The sequence below is a fragment of the Pongo pygmaeus genome, chromosome 4, assembly GCF_028885625.2.
Source record: "Pongo pygmaeus isolate AG05252 chromosome 4, NHGRI_mPonPyg2-v2.0_pri, whole genome shotgun sequence".
In the NCBI taxonomy this organism is placed as follows: Eukaryota; Metazoa; Chordata; class Mammalia; order Primates; family Hominidae; genus Pongo; species Pongo pygmaeus.
Window position 1 is genome coordinate 156,155,967 of NC_072377.2, and position 24,315 is coordinate 156,180,281.

At 43.0% G+C, this 24,315-nt stretch overlaps 1 protein-coding gene across 4 annotated transcripts in view; it reads right to left on the bottom strand.

The window, feature by feature from the left end:
• Positions 1-20,725, bottom strand: part of SLC36A2 (solute carrier family 36 member 2) — a 30,977-nt gene extending 10,252 nt beyond the window's left edge. For 3 of the 4 annotated variants that reach the window (XM_054487470.2, XM_054487472.2, XM_054487473.2), the window contains exons 1-7: positions 20,475-20,725; positions 17,190-17,280; positions 16,523-16,611; positions 15,902-15,997; positions 12,060-12,144; positions 8,304-8,522; positions 6,188-6,286 (exon numbers count right to left, since the gene is read on the bottom strand). In XM_054487470.2, the coding sequence (XP_054343445.1) occupies positions 6,188-6,286; positions 8,304-8,522; positions 12,060-12,144; positions 15,902-15,997; positions 16,523-16,611; positions 17,190-17,280; positions 20,475-20,638 (843 nt within the window). In that variant the 5' untranslated portion in view covers positions 20,639-20,725. The remainder of the gene's footprint in view (positions 1-6,187; positions 6,287-8,303; positions 8,523-12,059; positions 12,145-15,901; positions 15,998-16,522; positions 16,612-17,189; positions 17,281-20,474) is intronic. The other variant, XM_054487471.2, reaches the window with a different exon arrangement.
• Between the last annotated feature and the right edge of the window lie 3,590 nt (positions 20,726-24,315).

Genomic DNA, 24,315 nt, shown 5'->3' on the forward strand with positions numbered 1-24,315 from the left:
AAACAGAGTTTTGCCATGTTGCTCACACTGGTCTTGAACTCTTGGGAGACATCACATGTGGCTGAATTTTGCAAATTTTGTGGAGAATTACACAAGCATCATAATGGCACAGTTAAGGGCTTAGTAAATGTTGGCGGTTGTTATTTTTTAATACTGTGAAGACCATAACTCTATGAAGTTGGTACCTCCATAATTCTTGTTTTACAGACGAGGGAAGCAAGGCTCTGAAAATGAGATAACTGATCCCAACTTGCAGAACCAGAAAGTGTCAGATTTAGGTTGTAGACCAGGGCTGTTATCCAAAGTCCAAGTACCTGCTTCTACTCCTATAGCAATGGGTATATTTGTTACTAAGGAATTTAGTACCTTTTCCCTTGTACTGTTGAATTCTTTTCTGTTGTACATGCAAACTTCCAGCCCTGAAACTCCCTAACCCTCTCTCTATTCCAGGCATTTGGAAGATGCTTGAGGGCAGTGTCATGTTGGGTCATCCCTGTGCCTTTCCACTTTCTTCTGGATTAGGTCTAGTTGCAGCAGGTGCTCAGGAGGATGTTTGACGATTATACAATAATTGTATGGAGAGCAGAGAATCCAACCTGAGCTCTTGCACCCTGTAACACAATTTTGCTGCATATATTCTCAAGGCCAAAAATGATCTTTTCACAAGGCCTGCTCAGACTGGGTAGCCGGCTTCCTTTCTTTCTCTCTCTGTCTCTCTCTCTCCACAATCAACAGTCAAAGAGATAAATGGCTGTTGACGTACAATGGGAAGGTCCCTGGATGGAGAGTCAGACGTACTAGGTTTTATTCACATCTGCACAGTTCCTAGCTGGTGATCTAACTGAAGTCACCTTCTCTCTCTAGGGCTCTCCCTCTTCTGTAAAATTGGAGACTGGGCTAGCAGAGTTTTTCTTAAGATAATTTCAACTAATACTAAGAATCACCAGCACATAGTAGGCATTCAAGAAATACTTCCTGAACAAATATTGTCATCAGTTTAGAGTTGGAGAATTAGAGTTCAGAGAGTAGCCCTGGCCAAAGCAAGATTCCAGCACATTCTGCCTCCAAAGTTACCTGCTCAACTACTGCACTCTGCTTTTGTCCATGACTGTTCCAAATTCTAAAAACAAAGTGCTTCCAATTCCTTCCAGATGAAGTAAGCACACTTCACAATATCTCTTTCACTGATTACAACTAAAAATCATGGACGAAATACATAAAGCAATTGTGCACAGGTCCTGAAGAGTAAATAGTAGCAGGCAGAATGGGGAAGGAAATCAAAAAGAAAAAATGACTGTCATGGTGATGAGTTTCCTGATTTTCTTCTTCCCATACATCCTAGTTTAACCTCAAGGGACACCCAAATCTTAGAACTATGCGGTGCATACAGACAGAAAATAACACCAAGAGAAACTTCTTTTTGGACAGATGACTTAGAATAGGGTCCTCTGTGGGATGAAGAGCATGGAGAGAATCTCTATTTTTCTGTTTCTTTGTTTTATCTCCAGGCCATGACCTCAAGGCAAGTCCTAGTCACTAAGCAGCATTCTGGTGTATCAGTGGCTGTAGTGGTCACACAGGCACCTAAAAATCTGAGATGGAAATCCTTATCTCTACACAGAAGTACTAGGAAAATGGGCTTTAGGGGTCTGAAGAGTGGGGGAAATCAGGACTGGCTGCTTAATTTATGGGCCCCAGTACAAAATGAAAATGCAGGGTTCCTTGGTGAAAGATGGTTCCAGCAGAGTGTTAAACTAAGTGTGAGATCCTTCTGAAGGTTGGACCCTATGTGGCTGCATGATTTGCCTGCTTATGAAACTGGCCCAGGAAAGAATCACTGTTATGCTTTTTCTTTCTCTTTTCACTCATTGCTCAACCCCAGAGGCAGACCTGGTCACAGGAAGTACATGACAGTGTAGGAGGCTAAAAGCCTGGCTTTCTAGCCAGAGGATGGGAAAAAGAAGCCACTGCGAGCTGGCGAGTGTGCGGGAAAACACAGAGAAGAGGAAACTGGAAAAAAAAAAAAAAAAACTCCTAAAATCTGTGAATAATATCCTGGGCCCAGCCCTGAGCTGTACATATGTGGAACTGATGGGAAGCATCAAAGCAAAGGCTTTGAGAACTGAACTACTGTGTAGAGTCCTGTCTGCCGATTGGCACTGTGTAGCACATGAGCAGGGTAGAGCCAAATATCACTTCACAGGCTTTGAAAACTAATTGGATATTGGAACCATGGCCCACAGAAGGTGAGCAAGGACGTATGAGCTGAATCTAATTAGGTAGATGGTTTGCTAAAACCAAAAATCAACATTCTGAAGAGTCTCCTAAAATAATATTCAAAATGCATAGGATACAGTTTAAAATTATTCAACCTACAAAGAACCAGAAAAATCTCATCAACTTTCAAGAGAAAAGACAACAGATGCCAACCTTAAGATGACTCAAATGTTGGCAATATTAGGCAAAGACTTTAAAGCAGGTAATATAACCGTACTTCAAAAAGTAAGGGAGAAAGCTATTAAAATACATGGACAGATACAAGTTCTTAGCAAAGTAGACACAATGTAAAAGAAACAAATGGAAATATTATAACTGGAAAATAAAATAAGAAAAATTTAAATACCTGACTGTAGGGGCCTGATAGCGGAATGTAGATAACAGAAAACAACGTCAGTAAATTTGAGGATAAACAGGAATGACAAAATCTGAACAACAAAGAGCAAAAAGATTTTTTAAAAAAATGAATAGAGCCTCAGAAACCTGTGGGATATACAGCTGACTCTTGAACAACATGGGTTTGAACCGTGCAGGCCCTCAAATAGGTGGATATTTTCAACCAAATGCACATCAAAACTGCAGTATTCATGGGCTGCAAAACCTGTATGTATGGAGGGCTGACTTTTCATATACTCAGGTTCTGCAGGGCCACCTGCAGGACTTGAGTAGACGCAGATTGGTTATACACTGGGTGTGTGTGTTTGGTGGGGTGGGGGAGCGGGGTCCTGGAACAAATCTCCTGTATATGCTAAGTGATGACTATATATCAAAAAGTCTAGCATTCAGGTTATTGGGATCTCTGATGGAGAAGAAAAAGAGATTGGTGAAGAAAAAGCTTTGAAAAAAATAATGGCTGAAATTAGGTAAATTAGGTAAAAGACAAACTTTTACAGATTCAAGAAATCCTGTACAGGGCAAACTCAAAGAAACTATATTAAATATAATACAGTATAACTGCTGATTAAAAAAGATTTTAAAAAGTTATGAAAGCAACCAGAGAAAAACACATAGGAGAACAAGGATTCAAACAATTGCAGATTTCTCATCAGAAACCACTGAGAGCAAAAAGAAAGGAAATCATATTTTCAAAATGATGAAAAAAATTGTCCACCTAGAATTCCATATTGTGCAAAAATATCCTCTAGGAATAAAGGCAAAATAAAGACAATCTCAGATCAAGAAAGTGAAGATAATTTGTCACTAGCAGACCTGCTTTAAAGGAAATGTTAATGAAGGTTCTTCATGCTGAAGGGAAATGATGCCAGAAGGAAATGGGATTTCAAGAATAAAGAAAGAGCGGCAGAAATGGTAAATATCTGAGTAGATATAATAGCCTATTTTTTTCCCTAGTAAATTTATTACAAGGACTATGTATGACTATTGAAAGCAAAAATGATAACAGTGTTGGTGTTTCAGTGTGTTTAGATACATACGGCAATACAACATAAAGGCAGAAGGGCCCTATATAATTGTAAAATTTTGACAGTTTACTAGCAATGATCAAATATTATCTCAAAGTAAATTGTGAAAACGTATATTATAGTACCTAGATAAACTACTAAAAGTACTATAGAAAAATATATAGTCAAAAAGTCAATAGGCCAATTAAAGTGGAATACTATAGAACTATAGTAATCAAAACTGTGTGGTTCTGGCATAATGGTAGACTTATGTTCTTATAGACCAATGGAATATAATTGAGAGTACAGAAATAAACCTATACATCGATGGTCAATTGATTTTTGACAAGGGTGTCAAAACTATACAATATGGAAAGAATAGCCTTTTCAACAAATTGTGCTGGGACAACTGGATAACCACATACGAAAACATGAAGTTTGACCCTAGCCTCATACCACATACAAAAATTAACTGAAAATGGATAAAAGACCTACATGTAAAAGCTAAAACCATAAAACTCTTAGAAGAAAACTCTGAGGTAAATCTCTGTGACCTATGATTTCTTTCTTTCTTTTTTTTTTCTGTTTTTGTTTTGTTTTGTTTTGTTTTGTTTTAAGACAGGGTCTTGCTCTGTCACCCAGGCTGGAGTGCTGTGGTACAATCATAGCTCATTGCAGCCCTGAACTCCTGGGCTCAAGTGATTCTCTTGCTTGGTTTCCTGAGTAGCTGGGACTACAGGTGTGTGCCACTACACCCAGCTAATTTTTAAATTTTTTTTTGCAGAGACAGGGTCTCTGTATGTTGCCCAGGCTGGTCTCAAACTCCTGCCCTCAAGTGATCCTTCTGCATCAGCTTCCTAAAGTGCTGGATTAAAGGTGTGAGCCACCACATCTAGCCATGACCCTAGATTTTGCAGTAGATTCTTAGACATAACACAAAAAGCACAACCAGAAAGAAAGAGGATAAATTGGACTTTATCAAAATTAAAAACTTTTGTGCATCGCAGTTCACTATCAAGAAAGTGAGAAGCCAGGTGTGATGGACTATGGTCATGCAACTATAATCCCCACTACCTGGGAGGCTGAGGCAGGTGGATCACTTGAGCCCAGGGATTAAAACCCAGCTTGGGCAACATAGCAAGATCCCATCTCTCTTTTTTTTTTTTGTGGGACAGAGTCTTGTTCTGTCGCCCAGGCTGGAGTGCAGTGGTGCCATCTTAGCTCACTGCAACTTCCGCTTCCCAGGTTCAAATGATTCTCCTGCCTCAGCCTTCTGAGTAGCTGGGATTACAGGTACATGCTGCCACTCCCAGTTAATTTTTGCATTTTTAGTAGAGACGGGGTTTCACTATGTTAGCCAGACTGGTCTCGAACTCCTGACCTCAAGTGATCTGCCCGCCTCGGCCTCCCAAAGTGCTGAGACTACAGACGTGAACCACCGCGCCCGGCTCCATCTCATTTTTAAGAGGAAAAAATTTAAAAGGAAAAAAGAAGGGGAGAAGACAAGAATAAGGAAAAATATTTGCAAATCATTTTTCTGATAAGGATTTAGTATCTGGAATATATAAAGAACTCTTAAGAGTCAACAACAAAAAGACAAACAACCTAATTAAAAATAAGCAAAGGACTTGACGTTTCTCCAAAGAAGATGTACAAATTGCCAACAAGCAAATGAAAAGATGTTCAATGTCAAAAACCTGTATACAAATGCTTACGGCAGTATCATTCATGATTGTCAAAAACTAGAAACAACCCAAATGTTCTTTGACAGGTGCGTTGATAAGCTGTGGTACTGCCCAGACAGTGGACGCTCTGCAATAGAAAGCAAGGTGTTATTGATGTGTGCAACAGCATGGATGAATTTAAAATGCGTCAGGCTAAGTGAAAGAAGCCAGTCTCAATCTCATACATACTGTATGATCCCATATATGTGACATTTTGGAAAAGAGAAGACAGTACAGGCAGAGAACAGAAGGAGAGTTGTTCTGCATCCTGACTTTGGTGCATTTATTCCTCTATGGGCTTCTCGAAACTTACAGGAATGTACACCAAAAAAGTGAATGTTACTGTGTGTACACTAAAAGTAACTTTTAAAAATATATAAACACCACCACCCTTCCACAAGTGTGGAAGTAGAGACTATAGACTGTAAATACAGAACTTTCCAGGTTAAAACTCCTTTATGTTTAATCAGATCCTTTAAATTGGACACCACGGTTCATCTTGATTTTAAAAGATTAGGAAACTCATGTCGATAGGGGAATAGATGTTTAATAGGCATGTGGGGACAAAAATAAAACTGTCTCCTGACTGCCTCTCTGTTGTAATCAACTTTTCTCTTGCTGGTGACAACTGTCCCAAGTGAGGCCAGAGGTTACTTTCTCCCATGGGCATTTTCTAGCAGGCCCAAAACAATGGCCAGCGGGACACAGAAACCCAGAGCTCACAGCTCCTTTCCAGAAGGTCACTCGCAAGCACTAGGGATAAGGCCACCTCAATTCAAACCTTACCACACCAATGCTTTCAAAAGAAAAAATGGCTGTTCCGAAGAAGAGAGGGTAGGTCTTCCAGCTTGCTACCAGTGGCAACCGGCTGGGGTCTGGGATTTCCTAAAGAAGAAAGAAATGCTATGAGACAGTCTCTCTTAAAGCACATTTGAGCTCCTTTAAGAGAAGGGTACTCTGAAATGAGACCTGAATTTTTTTAAATTGAATATCAAGAAGTTTAGAAAACTTCAAAGGGATGTAGGCCACCATCAAAGTTGATTTCAACACTGCACAATACCAAAGAGCCAGAGGACGGTATTGTCAAAGTACTGAAGGAGTAGTATCTCACGGAGGGAGTTTGGTTTATGAAAAACCTCCAAAAGGGCCGGGTGCAGTGGCTCACACCTGTAATCCCAGCACTTTGGGAGGCCAAGGCAGGCAGATCATGAGGTCAGGAGTTCGAGACCAGCCTGGCCAATATGGTGAAACCCTGTCTCTACTAAAAATACAAAAATTAGCCGGGCGTGGTGGTGGGCGCCTGTAGTCCCAGCTACTCTGGAGGCTGAGGCAGGAGAATGGTATGAACCCAAGATCGCACCACTGCACTCCAGCCTGGGCGAAAGAGCGAAACTCCGTCTCAAAAACAAAACAAAACAAAACAGTCCTCCAAAAGAAAACCTTACACACCACAGATTAGCACCAACCCAACGAGCCCACGAACACCTTTGAATGGACAGTGGTCATGGGTGTTGGAAATTCCTGTGACCGCAGTCATAGTAATAATCTAAGGAGCCCAAAGTATGAGTTAAATATGAAAGATCCATTTTCTTCTTTAATGAGCTGTAAATTGAAGGGGAGAAGACTGTGTAGAATAAATATTCATATACCTTGTGACCCAGAATGTGAAAATGATGACAGAGCCATTTTTCTAACTGGGCAACCTTTGGAATTGTCCAAAAATGTATTAAAGGTAGCTATCTCTTTAGGAAATTCAATTTTACAGAATTCTTCAGTATCTTCTAAGGAATATAAGGCTGATCTGCAGGTATTCTAAAATGTTTGACTATTATTTTTACTAAATTTCACGGACAATATAACTTTTTTTCTCTTGTGGCTTCTTAAATTCTTGTGGAATTTATTAAATATGCCAAGGGGCTTCTGAGACTTAACTTTCTATGCAGTGTTGTCTATTATAAAAGAAGAATTAGGCTGGGTATGGTTTCTCATGCCTGTAATCTCAGCACTTTGGGGGGCCAAGGCGGGGAGATCACTTGAGGTCAGGAGTTTGAGACCAGCCTGGCCAACACTGTGAAACTCCGTCTCTACTAAAAATACAAAAATTAGCCGGGTGTGGTGGCTGGTGCCTGTAGCCCCAGCTACTCAGGAGGCTGAGGCAGGAGAATCGCTTGAACCCGGGAGGCAGAGGCTGCAGTGAGCTGAGATTGTACCACCGCACTCCAGCCTGGGTGAAAGATCGAGACTCCATCTCAAGTAAATAAATAAATAAAAGAAAAATTAGGATAGCAAATTAGGAAACTGAGAGAAAATCAATGTCCATAATTCAACATCAAAGACATTATAACTAACATTATAATAGATTTGCTTATAGTTTTTTTTTAATTAGTGACAAGACACTTATTGAAAGCTTATGGTTTTTGAGACTCTCTATGTATACCTCTGTGACTAAATATTAGATTTTTTTTCTCTTGCCTTCCTTAGGGGTAATATTGGGTACCTGAAATTGTACCCTATGGGTAACTCAATAACTTTTAGCTGTAGTACAAGAATCTGTTTTCACCTGCCTTTTGCTGCCAGCCAACCATTATAGGAATGGTCTACAGTTCACCAACCAAGATGTTTTCCTTGCAAGCACATTTTTTTAAAAAAGCCAGAATTTGACATAAAAATAGATATTTGGAGAAACAAGGAGACAATCAGAAGAATTGGATGAACAAGGAGACAGTCAGAAGAATGGGATTGCACGGAGACATCCTTGTAGAAGAAATGCTACAGTGAGGTGCATGTCTCTCATAACACTCTTACCCACCTACAGGGTTGGCTCCAGGTATCTAAAGCTCAGTCTATCCTTGATACAAAAACCCTGCCCAGTGGAGTGGGCAGGTGCATGGTGTGCACTCACCTGGGTAATGTACTGTATGATGATGACCAAGCTGACCAGCATGCTGATGTTGGCCAGCATGGAGAAGATGGTCAAGATCCTGAGGTTCCGGATGAGGACCAGCAGCACCAGGAAGGGCAGGAAGGAGAGCATGTAGAGTCGCGAGTCCATGGTGGGGGTCAGAATCACCGTCTCATTGGAATGGCAGTTGTTGGTTGTGCTATTAACAGCTTCCACTACCTGAGGAAGGAATGGGAGAAGCAAAAGGGGGAGATGATGACTCTTCTAACCTCATGGTTGACTCAGTGCCTTGCCCCTAATCAAATTCCCTCACAATGAATGGGAGTGTCCCACAGTGCCAAATCTCACAGTGAGTTAGGGTGAATGTAGAACTTATTCTAAACCCTCTACACCATACTACCTCAGAAGAGGCTGTACAGGCTGGTCGCAGTGGCTCACGCCTGTAATCCCAGCACTTTGGGAGGCTGAGGCAGGTGGATCATTTGAGGTCAGAAGTTCGAGACCAGCCTGGCCAGCATTGTGAAACCCCATCTCTACTAAAATACAAAAATTAGCCAGGTGTGGTGGTGCATGCCTGCAATCCCAGCTACTCGGGAGGCTGAGGCACAAGAATCGCTTGAGCCAAGATCATGCCACCACATTCCAGCCTGGGCAACAGAGTAAGGCCCTGTATCCACAAAAAAAAAAAAAAAAAAGAGGTTGTAAAAATAGTTAAAAAATAAGTGTAATACAAAATAAATAACTGGATTCACAGTGGTTATTTGTTAGCTTTTAGCAACTAGTATCCATTTCTCCTGATACCAGTTTGATTTTGGTGAGTTCTCTCTTGTCATTGAATGCAGCCTTGGAGGACTGTAAATCACAGTCACGTGGCAGAGCTAGGGGATTAGCCTTTGACTCAAGCTGGGGCATTCAGACCTTCTTCCAGGAATCTGAACGTAAACTTAAAGCATAGGGACCTAGGGACAGACTAGAAAAGGGTAAAGATTAATTCCGATAGTGGAGGCTGCTCATTAGTTCTTCCATCTACATCCCCCTCGCTACCCTGACTCGTGTTCTTCCCTCAGATCTGCTTTTTAATTTAGTGGAAGGTAATATCCTTCCATGGAACTTATTTTCTGCTTAAATTCCCTCAGAATCTTTTTTTTTTTTTTTCGTATAATAAAAAAACTCCATCACTTACTGTTTCCTAATTAACACATACACTTACTGATTCCTAATTGACACAATACTGGCATTTTAAATAAGAAAACTCTTTCTTGTGTGGATTGGACCATTCATCGCAGAACATTTAGTAGCCCTGGACCCCACCCAATGAAAGCCATGAGCATGCCCAATCATTGTGATAAACAAGAAACCATCCCCCACCCGCCCACACATTATAAACACACCCCCTTGTAAAGTCAGGGGTAGGTGGATGCTACCACCCTCCATTTAAAGTCAGCATGACCTAACTGATACAGTCTTATTGGACAAGCGATACAGATCACTGCAGAACAATTAGGAACTAGAGTTTAACAGGAGGAAAACGCAAATGCATTGATAATCTCAGTATCAAGATGCTAACATCTTGGAAGATATTCATCTATATATTTTCTATACAATATCACAAATTACATATATTATACACATTCTTTTTATTTTACAAGACTTCAATCATAGCATTCACTCTTTTCTTTTGAAATGTCCCTTGCACTTAACAATACACTGTGGATACATAAATGAATCATTTAAGTATTGATTTTTTCTGATTCCTCACTACAATCAGAAAAATAGCTGGAACATTAGTTAGGTACTCAAGGCCCTCCGTAAATGGGCCCTATCAAACCTTCAGGGTTTCTTCCTTTCCCGTGACCTACTCTTCCTCCTTGAACCAATTGTGTTGCTTCTCCTGGGCAATCCCATACGTTCCTGCCTCCCGGTTTTTACTGATTCCTTCTCCTACCTTGGCTGCCACCACTTTTTTTCTCCCACCTGTCAATACCCAGCTCAGATGCACCATCTCCCTGGAGGAGGCTTTCCCTGCTCCAGTGATCTCTGCAATGTAGTTTGCACCCTGACCTCACATTGTTGTTGTTAGTGGCATCCTGGCCTGGCACCAGAATATCACATTGATATTTAACTTATTAGGTTTTAGAACACACTCTACTTGGCCTGTAAACTCCTTGATACAGTGTTTGCCTTGATAATAAACACAGATGATAAATAAGTGCAGATAATAATAAATGCAGATGATAAGTATAGGTCTGTACATGTCAGATTGCTTTCTAAAGAGCAATCTGGCAATGTTTTAAGAGCCTTCAAAACAATCAAACTCTTTGACTCAGTAATTTTACTTTAAGAAACATTAAGGAAATAAAGAAGTGCACAAAGACCTTTGTGCCAACAGATTATAGTAGAGAAACAAAGGGAAAGAAGGGAAATGTCCAGCAATAGAAGATTGATTAGGTTATGATCAATCTGTGTGATGGAATATTATGAAACTATTAAAAATACATGACTAAATATAAGGATATTGCAAAATGCTGACCAGTTAAGTTTACATTAAATTATAACCATGAATAGTTGGATTAAGAATTATTTTATTTTATTTTGTTTTCTTTTCAGAAATACAGCATAGGTTTAGGAACTTGAGCACTGGTGTCAGAAGGCCTGGGTTTTTAACTCTGGCTCTGTGACCTTACATACATTATAGAGTTTATAATCTTAGCTTTCTCATCTGCAAAATGGGAATAACCACAGTACCTGCTTTAATAAGGTCATGGAGATAATTCAATGAAGGAAAGCATGTAAAATGCTCAGCACTGTACCTGACATAATAGAAGCTAACTCTGAAAGCTTACTATATTTTTCTTCTAGCTAGTTTACATTTTTGAATTTCTGGTATTACTGCTATAAGCAGAAAAAGAGCCGTAAAGAATAGTTTTCTTTTTAGACTTACTGAATAAGGATGGCCTCTGCTATTACCCATATTATTTTGCTCAAATTGCTGTAAGACAATTTCTAGGTTAGATCAGAAAGAATTCCTAGGGACAATAACTCTTAATCCATAGATTAAGTAGCTAAAGGTAGATATAGATGGCCCAAGGCTGGATGTGGTGGCTCACACCTATAATCCCAGCACTTTGGGAGACGGTGGGAGGCTCACTTGAGCCCTGGAGTTTGAGGCCAGCCTGGGCAACATTGCAAGCCCGCGCCTCTACAAATAATAAAAAAAAAATTAGCCAGACATGGTAGCACACACTCGTGGTCCCATCTACTTGGGAGGCTGAGGTGGGAGAATCACTTGAGCCTGGGAGTTTGAGGCTGCAGTGAGCTGTGATCTCACCACTGCACTCCAGCCTGGGTGACAGAGCAATATCCTGTCTCAGAAAAAAAAAAAAAAAGAAAAGAAAAAGAAAGATGACCTAAAGAAGATTAGGAATCATCAAAAGAAGACCCATATCAATTTTAGAAGCATTAAGTATAATTAAGCTTCAAGGCAGGAGGATTAACAAAATCCAAGGGTCTTTCCAGTTCAGTAGAGATCAACTTTGAGGACAGGTCTAAGATACTGGACAAAGGGTATTGTGGCAAAAGTAACCACACAGAAATCTGCAGATATGTGAACTAGGGGAGGCAAGTTTGACAACATCTAGTTTAACTTCCTTTGTTACATTGATGAGGACCCAGAGAGAAGAAGCAGTTTATCAAACAACTAGCAGTGGCGTGTCCTTGTCCATCTTTTCCCCTCCCGTTTTCTCTAGAAGCCTCTACCTGTTTTAAATTATCAGCCAAAAACACAATGTACACACAGCAGAAGCCAAGTTGGGTGACAATAAGGAAGAAGCTCACGATATGCCTAGAAGGGAGAAGAGAGGGAAAAAGAAAACTTGTTATAAAATAAGTCAACTTGTCAGTTCCATTTCTTGCCATTCTGCCCTCTGTTCCCAGGGGTTGGTGGCCCTGTACCAGCACACTTGGTCCTTCCACCACAATCAACAATGGGGCAAAGAAGTCAAGTAACAATAGTTCTTTTTTTTTTTTTTTTAGACGGAGTTTTGCTCTTGTTGCCCAGGCTGGAGTGCAATGGTGCGATCTCGGCTTACCACAACCTCCGCCTCCCAGGTTCAAACGATTGGCCTCAGCCTCCCTAGTAGCTGGGATTACAGGCATGTGCCACCATGCCTGGCTAATTTTGTATTTTTTGTAGAGACAAGGTTTCTCCATGTTGGTCAGGCTGGTCTCGAATTCCCGACCTCAGGTGATCCACCCGCCTTGGCCTCCCAAAGTGTTGGGATTACAGGCATGAGCCACCATGCCTGGCCAACAATAGTTCTTTTTAAAAGATGATTTTTAACCACCCTCACACTCTCAGCTCAGCAAGTGGTAAAATTCTTCCTGGTCATGAGCCTCTCCCGATACCGGGCTTGGTGGCATTCCTCGTCATTGATACTAATTAATGTGGGACAGCAGGCACAATGTTTTTATTAGCTACCATTCACATTTGAAATTTTTTCTGCCATGTGCCAGAACTATGTTGGGCACTGAGAATACACAGACAAATAACATACAGTCCCTTCCTCTTGTGGTTTATAGACTAATGGGTTAGGTGGACAAAAATTCTTATGATATAGCATTAAGGTGAATGCTATGGTGAAAAGGGCATTTTATCCAAATTATGGGCAGACAGAAAGCCTTGTTAGAAAACCCAATACCTAAGAGACAGCCCCTTGGGAAAGGGAAGAAAGAGAGTTGGAGGGAGGAAGAGAGAGGGACAAAGAGAGAGAGAGAAAGAAGAAAAAGGAGGAGAAAAAGAAGAGGAAGAGAAGGAGGAGGAAGAAGAGGAGGAGGAAGAAGAAGAAGGAGGAGGAGGAGAGGAGGAAGGGGGGAGAGGAGGAGGGAGAGGAGGAGGAAGGGGAGGAGGCAAGAGGAGGAGGTGGAGGAAGAAGAAGAGGAGGAGGAGGAAGAACTAAGAAGAGGAAGAGCAGGAGGAAGAAGAAGAAGACAACAAGAATAAGGAGGAGGAGGACAGCTTTAGGAGAAGGGGAAGAAATGACACATTCAGAATCTGAATCTTTGAGCTTGAGGTTCCTATAGGAGACATTCGGGACACAACTGGATATTAGGATCTGGAACTGTTGAGTTGTAGTAGTGGATAAAGCCTTGCAAAGGCAGAGCAGTGTTAGAAAGTGTGCAGAATGAAGAGAGTAGATGGCAGTGTTCAACCCTGGAGAACATCAACATTCAATGGAAGCAAAATAGCTTACAACAAATGAAAAGGAGTGGCTAGAAAGGTAGGAGGGAAACTAGGGGGAAAGAGTTTTAATAGTAGCCAAGTGAGGAGAGAATGTTGAAAGAAGAGAATGGTCAATTTTACACATTACTGCTGAAAGGTTCTCTAGGACAAGGAAGATGCAACAAGAAGGTCTTTTAGGACATTGCTTGAAAGAACTTTAGTAGAATTACAAGGAGAGCAAAGCCAGGTGGCCTGTGAAAGAGGTGTGGATGGGATGTAAGGCAATAAAGTCAGAGGGTGGTCCAGTGTTGATGGCTCCCATTTGCTCATTACTGTAGACTCATTGTCTAAAGCACTTTATGACACATTGTAGGTATTCAGTAGACATTTGTTGAATAATATATATTGAATGTAAGATAGGATGTTGGCTACAATGGTAAGGTCCAGGAAGTTTTATTTACTTGCTTTATTATTATTATTATTATTATCATTATTATTATTATTATATCTTAAGTTCTGGGGTACATATGCAGAACGTGCACTTTTGTTACATAGGTATACATGTGCCATGGTGGTTTGCTGGAGATACAGGAACACATTAAATGCTGAGAGGAAGAACCCATACTAAAGGAATTCCAGTTATAGGAGAGGCAGTAATTAATGAAAGAAGATCCCTAAATGGAGCAGGGAAATCTTCTTTATATGCCCAACAACAAGTAGAAGGATTTGACAGTCTGTGACAGGCAAGTCTCCTCCTGGGTCACACAACTGGGAAAATTCTGGTCATTATCCAGTAGTCTTCCTTGTCTGTTCACAGACTGAATTTGTGGATTACTCTTGTGAGTATGGGCTTTGAGCGAAGGGTGGTGCCAGGCCCATGATACCATACAGACTACCTGCCATGGGCAGGGGCGCACTGTGAGTACTGCAGGAGTTTAGGGAAGTACAGTTCAAAAGAGACTTTGACAATCTAGATGGTGCTCAACAAGAGGAGACAGACAGGTGGAGACAGGTCTGAAACAAGGAGAAAGGAGTAGATTTAGTCCCAAGTACCAGAAGACAAAGGGTGTTGACCTGTTCTCTGTCACCCCTGAGAGCTAAAAGATGGGATTTTTCAGGGAGGAAGACTTCATTCAGCTCAACAAAGGGTTCTTAAAGTCTTGGTCTTTTCCTCTCTTTTCTTCTCACTATATACCCTCTCCCTAAGAGACCTCTCTGTCCCTGGCTTCATGGCTGATGACTTCAGTTCTGGATTGGTGCATGAAGATAGGCTTAAACCCATATATCCCCACTAGACATCTCTACTTAAATGTTTCTCAGGCACCCCAAACTCAACTTGTCCAAAATACAAGTCATCATAAATCTGAGTCAACCTCGACTCTTCCTTGTCTCCCAATCCCAGGATCCAGTTCATGATCAAGTCAACTTTTCTTCATCCCACTGCCACCAGCTTGGTCCCAGGCACCATTGTGACCTGGCTGGATACTGTCAATAGCCCCCTCATGGATCTGACTAAATCTGCTCTTGCTCCCATACAATCTATTCTCCTCAGAGAAGTCAGACAGATCTTTAAACAATACAAATATGATGACTTCCCTGATTAAAACCCTCCAATGGCTTCCTGGTTGGTTTTAAGAAAACAGCAAATAGAGTCTTTGTTTCAGAGGGTCTAAAATGTACCACTTGATTGGGCGCCAGGCTCCTTCTTCAGTTCCACCTCCCTGACTCTCTGCCCTCAAGCTACCTGGTCTTGTTGTACCTTGAATCTGTCACCTATATCTTCTTGCTTCAGGGGCCTTCACACCCTCTCTTCCTTCTTCCAGCCCCACCCTCCAGGCCCCTGTCCACCTTCTTTGAGGTGATTCCTCATTCTTCAGGACTCCTTCCTGCAGAACTCATCTCACCTGTTCCATCCTAGAAAGCCCTCCTCTCCCCCAAGCCAACACACATCTCCTAACTGCCTGGTGGCAACCAGCCCTTCTTTCCTTCATCGTACATCTCCAAGCGGCTATTAAATAACTCTATTCTAGGCTGTTTAATGTCTGCCTTTCTCACTGGATTATGGGTTCTGTGAGCGCAAAGTCTTGTTCTTCTCGGTCCCCATGACATTTCCAGGGCCATAGCAGTAACTGGATAAATGTGGTTTAATAAAAGAGTAAATAACATTAAAGCTGCGTAGCAAAGGAATGAGAACCCTGTCACTGGAGATATACAAGAAGTGGGGGTTGATCAGGTTTGTTGCCAATGAACCCCTTCCATGTACAACATCTAACATAGAAGTGCCAAACAAACCACCTTCCCAGGGAAGAAGTCATCCCTGATAGCAGCATTTTCTCCTCCTGTGTCCTACCCCACTGCAGGCAAAGGAAGAACAGGTTACCTTCCCCAGTGAGCGTGATTCTGGAGCCAGGCGTTGGGGTTGGCTTCTAGTCCATGCATCACTGTGTCCCCATAGTCCATAAAGGGCTTGTTAAGCCTGCAGGAGAGAGTGCATAAACAGTTTCGAAGAGATAGTTTAGCCTAAAGTCACATGGTCAAAAGTCAGGAGACACGAACAAGGCAGGACACAGCTAAAGAGCAGAAAGAACACAGGGGCAGAGACCTCGGGCTTTGATACTCAGCAGTAATTCCTCAGTGGCTTGTTTTCCTTACCTGTTAAATGAGGCGGAGACTACACAGCAAGAGTCTAATGCACACCTTGCATGGGGACGGTAGTTTTCATATCCATGATCCCATTGGATCCTCATGACCATTCTCTGCATAGTTTATGCCCAATTTCCAGAGAAGCCAACCAGATAAGCACAATAGCCTGAATGAGATCTCCTAAGGAGCCATGCAGAAGAGCCTCACCTGAGTTCCCTGCCCCTGAATGCTCTTCACTCTTTCTTGGCCTTATTGGGGAAAACTAAGAAGTAAACTTCTATTATGCATAGGATGTTTCTGGGCTGTCCCTGAGAACCATGTACCAAAGGAATTGACACAAGGAGGCTGTTTTCCTCACCTCTTACAGAAGCGCTGGGCACACTTGACCAGGATGTGCATACAGTGGCAGGCTATGAAGCCCATCACCAGCAGACTGAGTGGACCCATCTGGAGGAAGGGGAGGCAAGGGGTGAAGGAGGAGAGAAGAGAATGCATTTATGAAGAATACTGCGAGGTGGGCTTGGTAGTGCCGATATCATGCAGAACTCAAAGAACTCTCTAGCAAACTGGGTTTAAAGCCCTTTTGTAACAGCAACAGCTATTCTTTCAAATATGATCTCAAGTAATATTCCAATAAAGCACATAAAGCAATTACAATGGGGTATACTGATGGGAGTAGAGGAACACAGAATCCTGACCACGCGTGCCCTTTGTGGCCCCTGAAACATCCCCAAGGGGACCTGGTGCTCTATAGAGCATACTCGGAAAACTGGGCATAGTCCAATCCTTGCATTCTACAGGGGAGGAAACTGAGGCCCATAGAGCAGGCAAATGACTTACCAAGGGTACTAAAGTCTGAGGCAGATCCAGAACTCAAACCCAGGCTAGATGTCTAGACCCTAACCCCACACCAAGCTGCCTCCCAGAAAGACTGCTCACCACAGGTTGCTAAAACGTTAGAGCCTCTCCTCTTACTTCCCTTCCGCAACTGACCATAAAGCCCCCACATGTGGCGCCTCTCTTACCAGGATGCCCGCGTTCTTCACAGCGAGGGGTAGTCCCAGGATCCCTGTGCCCATGTTGCCTTTCACCAGGTGAATCAAGGCCTGGAACACTCTAAAGGAGTGGAAGGAGATGGGAAGTATGGGTGTGTGGAGGTGAGAAGATCCAGCAGTCATTCCCTCGCAGCATGCCAGCACCTGATAGGTGGGCTCCTAGCCATCTCTCAGTGCATGAGTCCCTGCCTGGCACATCTGGGTCTCCTGTAGGGTTACCAACCATCCCAGTTGGCCCAGAACTGTCCTGGTTTTAGCAGCTAACACTCAATATATGCTGCACCACTTACTATATGAGACACTGTGCTAGGTGCTTTAAATGAGTATTATCTCATTTAATCTTCTTGTCAAGGCTCTGACAAAGATACTATTATCCTCTTGCAGGTGAAGAAACTGAGGCACAGAGATTTGTTAATGACTTATCCAGGATATATTGGGGAGCCAAGATTTAATGCAGGGCTGCTTCAGAGTCCCTGTTCTTCACCGCTACTTCTGCTGAGCTGCCTCCCAGAGATAAACTCAGACAGTGTAAGTAAAGAAACAACTCATTTCATAACTGAGGAAATGGAGGCTCAGAGAGGGGCAGAAACTAGCTCAATGTCATAAAACTAGTAGTAGAGACAAGCTTGAACTCAGAGAAAAGGGGAAAGGGCGGGCAGAAACAAAAAATCATTGTGACTTCTGAATAAACAGGTCGGATGACTGGGTCCCCAGATGAGGTCTGGCGGGGCATAATCATTCAGGGACTGGGCTCCAGAGGGATTTCTTTTCTCATCCCAGGGCATTAGGGCTGGAGAATGCACATCTCCCCTCCCCCAAACAAAAACTCAGACCCCTCCTTTAAGACAGATGTGAAGGTTTGCCCGGAGGACAAGGTCTAAACCATCAGGAGAAAAAATGTTCCAGGGAGGTACTCTCTCTGTTAGTGGAAGTACAAAACAACCTATTTCTACACGTTTTTGTACCTGGACCAGGTTAAGTCAAGGCGAGCATGGGGTTTACACATGCAACTTTAGAAACCTTGGAAATTCCCCATGAGAGCCTTCTGGTTAGGAGACTTATGCTTTGTAAAACAACAAAGGTACTCTGGAAGGAGCCCGGTCTCTGGGATTTGACAAACCAGGGATTAAACCTCAAGGCCACGACTTAACTAGCTGTGTCATCTTGGGCAACGTGTTCAACTTTGTTGACCCTCTGTAAATGTCAGGAGTGATGCTATTTTTAAAAGATGCTATTTTAAAAGAATCTATGGGCAGAGGCTCAGGAAGCTTCATATTGAAGCTCTAAACCCTCTGGCTTCCTGAGCCTCTGTACATAGATTCATCAAGGGTTAAAGAGAACAATCGAGCGAGAAAGGGGGTGGAGAGTCCCCACATGCCTTTCTCCCTGTGGGTGTCCACATCGCTGACTGAGCACTACACCCTACTCGCCAGGCCAGCAATGGGCTTATTTTGCAACTAGGAAAGGGTCACCGGGTTACTTTGGAAATTTCTAACTAAAGTACTTAGGAAATCAGAATTTAACTTTGGGCCACTCAACCAACTTGAAAACATAGTGCGGTAAGTCAAGCAAAGCACCAAAATGGGAGTTGGGAGACATGGGTTCCAACTCTAACTCCTTTCATTTTGGTCACCTTGGACTGTCATCTTATTCACAGCAGCAGACACACTGTGTCTGGGGTATTTATGCTCAAATCTCCCAGGAGGAGAGAACTATCATTGACAGAGGAGAAACTGGACACAAAGAAGTTCCAGCATTTGCTCTAGCTGGTAAGCAGCTAAGTGGGAATTCGAGCCTGGGTGAGCCAACGCCATCGTTGCCACGCTTACTCAGCCCATTATTTGGCTTCTCCCCAAGCCACATGTCTCCCTTTAGCTCTTACTTGCTTTATTCCTTTGATCCTTAAGTTGCTGAAATTGCCATCAAACCTTGTATCAGTTCAGGACACAAGAGATAGGTGGTTCCCTCAAGGCCTCTGACTGAGAAATGCCTCTACTTAGCAGTGGCTGGCCCCAACTTATAGACAGCACACTCTCAGGGTCACTAATACTTAGCAACTTCCAGGACTAGCCCTGGGGCACGGGCAGCCAGACCAGTCACTGTGTCCACCCCTAAATTGTCCTGCTGGATGGCTGTGGGGAGAGGCTTTGCCTGCCCCTTACAGTCCCTCCCTGCAGTGCACCCCCAAAAAACACATCCTCCGATTTTGTTTCCATGCGCCCTCCTTTAGTTCACACTGCCACCTGTTTTGCATATCAGAAAACTGGGACTTAGAGAAGGAGCAGAGCCACCAATTGAACTCAGGCCTTCTGATTCTCTGTCCAGTGCTCTTTCTACTATGCTAGTGGTGCAAAAACTTTCTTCTTAAAGCAGCAGAACCTCTTCACTACCACACCCCACACCTTTTGTTCCTAAGTAAACTAGCAAGTCTGGTTGGGTGGTAGGGTCAGGTGTGGGGAAGGGAGCTGCAGCCCTGTAGCTTGGCTTCCCTCTTTTTTTATGTTTTGGAAGCCTTGTGAATAACCCCCACTCCCCACTCCCTGGAAAGTGGAAAAAACTAGAACTTTCCACAAAGTGTACACACACTTTGCCTTTTTCTCTTTTTTAAGAAAAAAGAGAAAGTATTTCCTCTTTTGGATGGTATCATCCAAGACAGATTTGTCAGTCCCGTCCCTTACATGGGGCTCTTTCCAAGGTCCTGTATGCAATTTTGAATGGACAATTTTGTATTGCTTTTTTCTTAAAAAAGAGAAAAAGACATAGTGTCATCTATGCTTCTCAGTTGAAGTAGAGGCCAGGCTTACTGCAGGAAGGAGGCAGGGAGGAGGAAATACTTAGTGGTCAGTGAGGCCACTGTGGTTTTAAGCTCAGGACTCACCTTCTCCTCCAAGAAGTTAGGGATTCTACCTCTATCCCCAATATTAACATCGCTGGCCAGGAACAAAAATGTGGCTTTGGGGCCAGCACTGAATTCTAGCCCCTATCCTGCCAATGGCTCTGTATGTGGTCCAGGGTAATTGAGCCTCAGTTTCCCCACCTGTGCCTGTTGGGGGCTGGATCACTATGTCCCTGAGGGCTTTTCTGACAGCCTTTACTTCTGCCTCAGCTTGACTCAGCCCATGACTGCACCTTTTGCAACCTTGGTTTCTCATCTGCACAATGGGTTGAGGGTCAGACACACCCACCTCAGGGTTTTTGCCAATGCAAGCTTCAGGCTAGAAAGCAGAAATAGGGATGGCAGAAAACAGCACTCACGTTATGCCCTTGGTCTTCTTCAAGCCTGCTGACTCTGAAGGACTTTCATCCAAGAATGTAGAGTCCTTGTTCTCCAACTTCTTGGCACTTTCAGGAGGCGACATAAGGTCCAATTTGATGGCAACGGCTCCCTGGGGACCCTCGGTACTTTTTGTCACAGACATGACTGCTTAAGAAACAAGGAGCTCAGGGTGACAAAGAGGTCTGCTCTGGAAGGAGGGAAGCAGGAAGGTGTCTAGTGTAGATGTACACCCCAGCACAGTGGTGTGTGCCCGGGCTGGCTCTGGCCAAGCTGGAACGAGGCCCCGCCTACCTCCCTGGAGGGCACCTCTTCCTGCCTGGAGAAGCCAGTGGAAGAGGACTCCTGGGAAGAGGAGGAGAGGAAGGAGGGATTTGGAAAGGACATCACCTATTCTTATTGATATTACTTAATAATAATCATAATGATAACTATTATACTGAGAACTTTAATAACGAATATCTATTAAGCCCTTTACTAAGGGATAAGCAATCCTCTAAGTGTTTTATCTACATTTTCTCATTTAACCCTATCAATTAAATAAGGAGAAAACTGAGGTTTCTTGAAGTAAAGGAATCTGCCCGAGGTCAGATAGCTAGAAAGTGACAGAGTTGGAACCTAGCCCAACTTGTCAAGGTTTTCAACCAGTAACCTATTTCTGCCTCCGAGAAAATACCTACAAATCCTTCTCCTTTTATTCGTCTCAGGGTAGAGGTTTCCATATCTCACTGGCTCCAGAATCTGCTGTAAGACATCCCTTCTGGGAACACCCCATTCTTAAATTGGAACAAAAAAGGGACAATCACTCACTCATCTCCAACTAATTCTTAGCTTTTGTGAGGCTCCATGGAGTGAGTAAAGAGTGTTCTTCTGGAAATGGGGAAGAGGCTGAGATTGTATGACGCCCAGCCACATTTTGCTGGGCAACATACTGGCACCAGGAGGTGGTGAGATTTGTCTAAGGTCACACATGAAATCCAGGATAGAATTCTGCAGCTAAAGATGGTCTTGGGCGTTTCTCTAGTATCCCACTCTCTGTCATTATCTCTGCTCCAGTGCAGATGAACAGGCCAAAATTTCCTCCTCCCTCAAAATTACAGCTTTTGACTCAAGCCATACCACTCTCTCCTCCATCATCTCATCCCCAAAACTAACATTTCTTAAGGGCTTATTACATGCCACGAGCTTTGCTTAGCTAATGTCACTGCTAACTGGTAGCATCCAAGACAGATTTGTCAGGCCCCTCCCTTACATGGGGCTCTTTCCAAGGTCCTGTGTGCAATTTTGAATGGACAATTTTGTATTGCTTTTTTCTTAAAGAGGTCCTCCTTACCACTACTTTCCCTTCTCCGTAGGATAAGCTTCAAGCTCCACAAAGCCTGGCTACTTCTGTGGGGTAGCTTTGTTAGTTTGTTTTTACAGATGTGGAAATTGAGGCTCAGAGAGGTAAAGAATAACTTGCTGGAGGTCACAGCTGGAACTCCCTGCTAGCCAGGTTTTTGTTGTTGTTGTTGTTTGTTTTTTGTTTTGTTTTGTTTGTTTGTCTGAAGCCTGCAGCTTTGACCACAGCACTGTCTCCTTTGTTTTAATGCTGGCCCCACCCTGCAAGGTTCTTGTCCTGAATCAACTGAAACAGTATTGCTGGTCTGTGAAGTAGCAGGCTGCATCCTGTGACCTGCTCGTTTACAGCCTGAGATTCCACAATTTAAATTTGTAATCTCAGATTTGATGTCGCAGGTGGAGCTCTGTGTGCCTGCTCGAGCAAGGTCAGTAAATAAGATTGTTGAGGAGCTTGCTATGTTTAGCTATGAGCTAGTTCTTGCCTTCCTCTCCAGGTTGTGAGAAGAACTCTGAATTATCTTCAGGCATTTTGGAAAGGGGTGGCTGGAATATCAGTGTTTGGCCAGAGCTCTTCCCAGGCATCGTCAGTGAAAAAAAAGCTTGTAGGGTGGGGCTCCAGACCCCAACTCATTGCACCACATGTTAGCAGGCAGGAGGTCTTCTCCCAGGGTGGGGATGTCCAAAATAAGCCCTTCTAACATGAGTGGCCCAGGCATCTGAAGCCCTGGGTTCCACTATGGCTCTAACTATGAAGCTGTGGCAATCCTTGGAAAGATATTATTCCCCTTCAAACTCCAGTTTCCCCTTTGCAAGATGGATACTAGATTGTAGATGACTTCCAAAGGCATGAGAACCCCAAGGGCTTGGATGGGGTGTTCGGTAACGCTTAGACGCAGGCCAGCTTTTCTTGGGTGGGGCAGGCAACTGGTGAAAAGACAGCCTGCCCACTAGACAGCTCCAAAAAGGGTAGAGCAAATGGGATGTAAATAATGATAATAATCTCCTATGATCCTTTAGAGTAAACACAGAGCCTTGTTCCTTTCATGGCTTATGGCACTTTTGAAACTTGGTGTGTATCAAAGCATCTGAAGAGATAATAAAGAACAGAGACTCAGACTTGTTGAAGTAGGATAGAATCTGTGCCATGATATTTTTGCCAAGTTCATCAGGTGATTCTGATACTAGCTGAAGTTTGAGTCCACTGTTCTGTGGTGTGGGAATAATTGCTTCCTTTTTAATAGATTAGAGAACCAAGGCAGAAAGCTGGGAAATATTTGCCTGAGGTCGTATAATCTGGTAGAAATGATCACTAGTACTCCTTTGGGCTCAGTACTCAGTACTCAGAGACTTCTGAGTACCCCTACCTGGATGAAAATTCATCACCCTATCCTCACCCCCCCCCCCCGCCCCCAGGTACCTCCTCATAGTCTGTGGCTGATGACTGTGACTCCTCCTACCCCCATCTAAATAATAATGATAATAGCGACTCACATGTATTGAGTCTATTCTATGTGCCAAGCTCTAGATGAGGTGTGTTACATGAGGTAGGCACTATGATTACCCCTATTTTACAGATGAGGAAACTGAGGCTCAGAAGGGTTACCTCCCTTGCCTAAGGTGACCCAGTTAGTACTAGAGGCAGAGCTTTGATTGAATTCCAGGCCTCTTGGCATGTGCCTCTGAAGCTGCAGTTGAGTTATCTCTGTGTTCCTCTGCTATGACTAGGGCGTAGTAGGAACTCTGAAATAGTCGAAAACCCTTTCCTGTGCATACTTTATGCCATTCAAGACTGGGACTTCATGCATCAATCAAATTTATAAATAAATGTTAGGGACTGATATAGATGGGCAAATTCTCATTTCTCTCCATTAAAAACCTTTAAAATATCACCATTAAAAGAAAGAGAATATTTCAACCCCCTAAAGCTGGAAGAACATAATATCAGGATAAAGGATAATGGGTTTTTTTTGTGGTTTTTTTGAAACAGAGTCTCACTCCATTGCCCAGGCTGGAGTGCAATGGTGTGATCTCGGCTCACTGCAACTTCCACCTCCCAAGCTCAAGTGATCCTCCCACCTCAGCCCCCAAGTAGCCAGGACTACAGGTGCATGACACCATGCCTAATTTTTGTATTTCTTGTAGTGATGGGGTTTTGCCATGTTGCCCAGGCTGGTCTTAAATTCCTGAGCCTGCCTTGGCCTCCCAAAGTGCTGGGATTAAAGGACAATGCTTTTAATGCTAACAATACTGCTCCCTTTCTGATGGCCACCACTCTGTGCTTTGGTGTTTGTCAATTGTAAAATACTAATGAGGGTGTCTTTAGGCAGGCGTGAGGATTACATGAGAAAATAACCAAGTACAGTGCCTGAGTCACAGTAAGTGCCCAGAGAGGAGAGCCATTTTTATGATATCATTTTATTGTTGGAGGGAACTTGAAAGGTCATTTTGTTGACTCATACTGTCTCATCGATTGGGGAACTG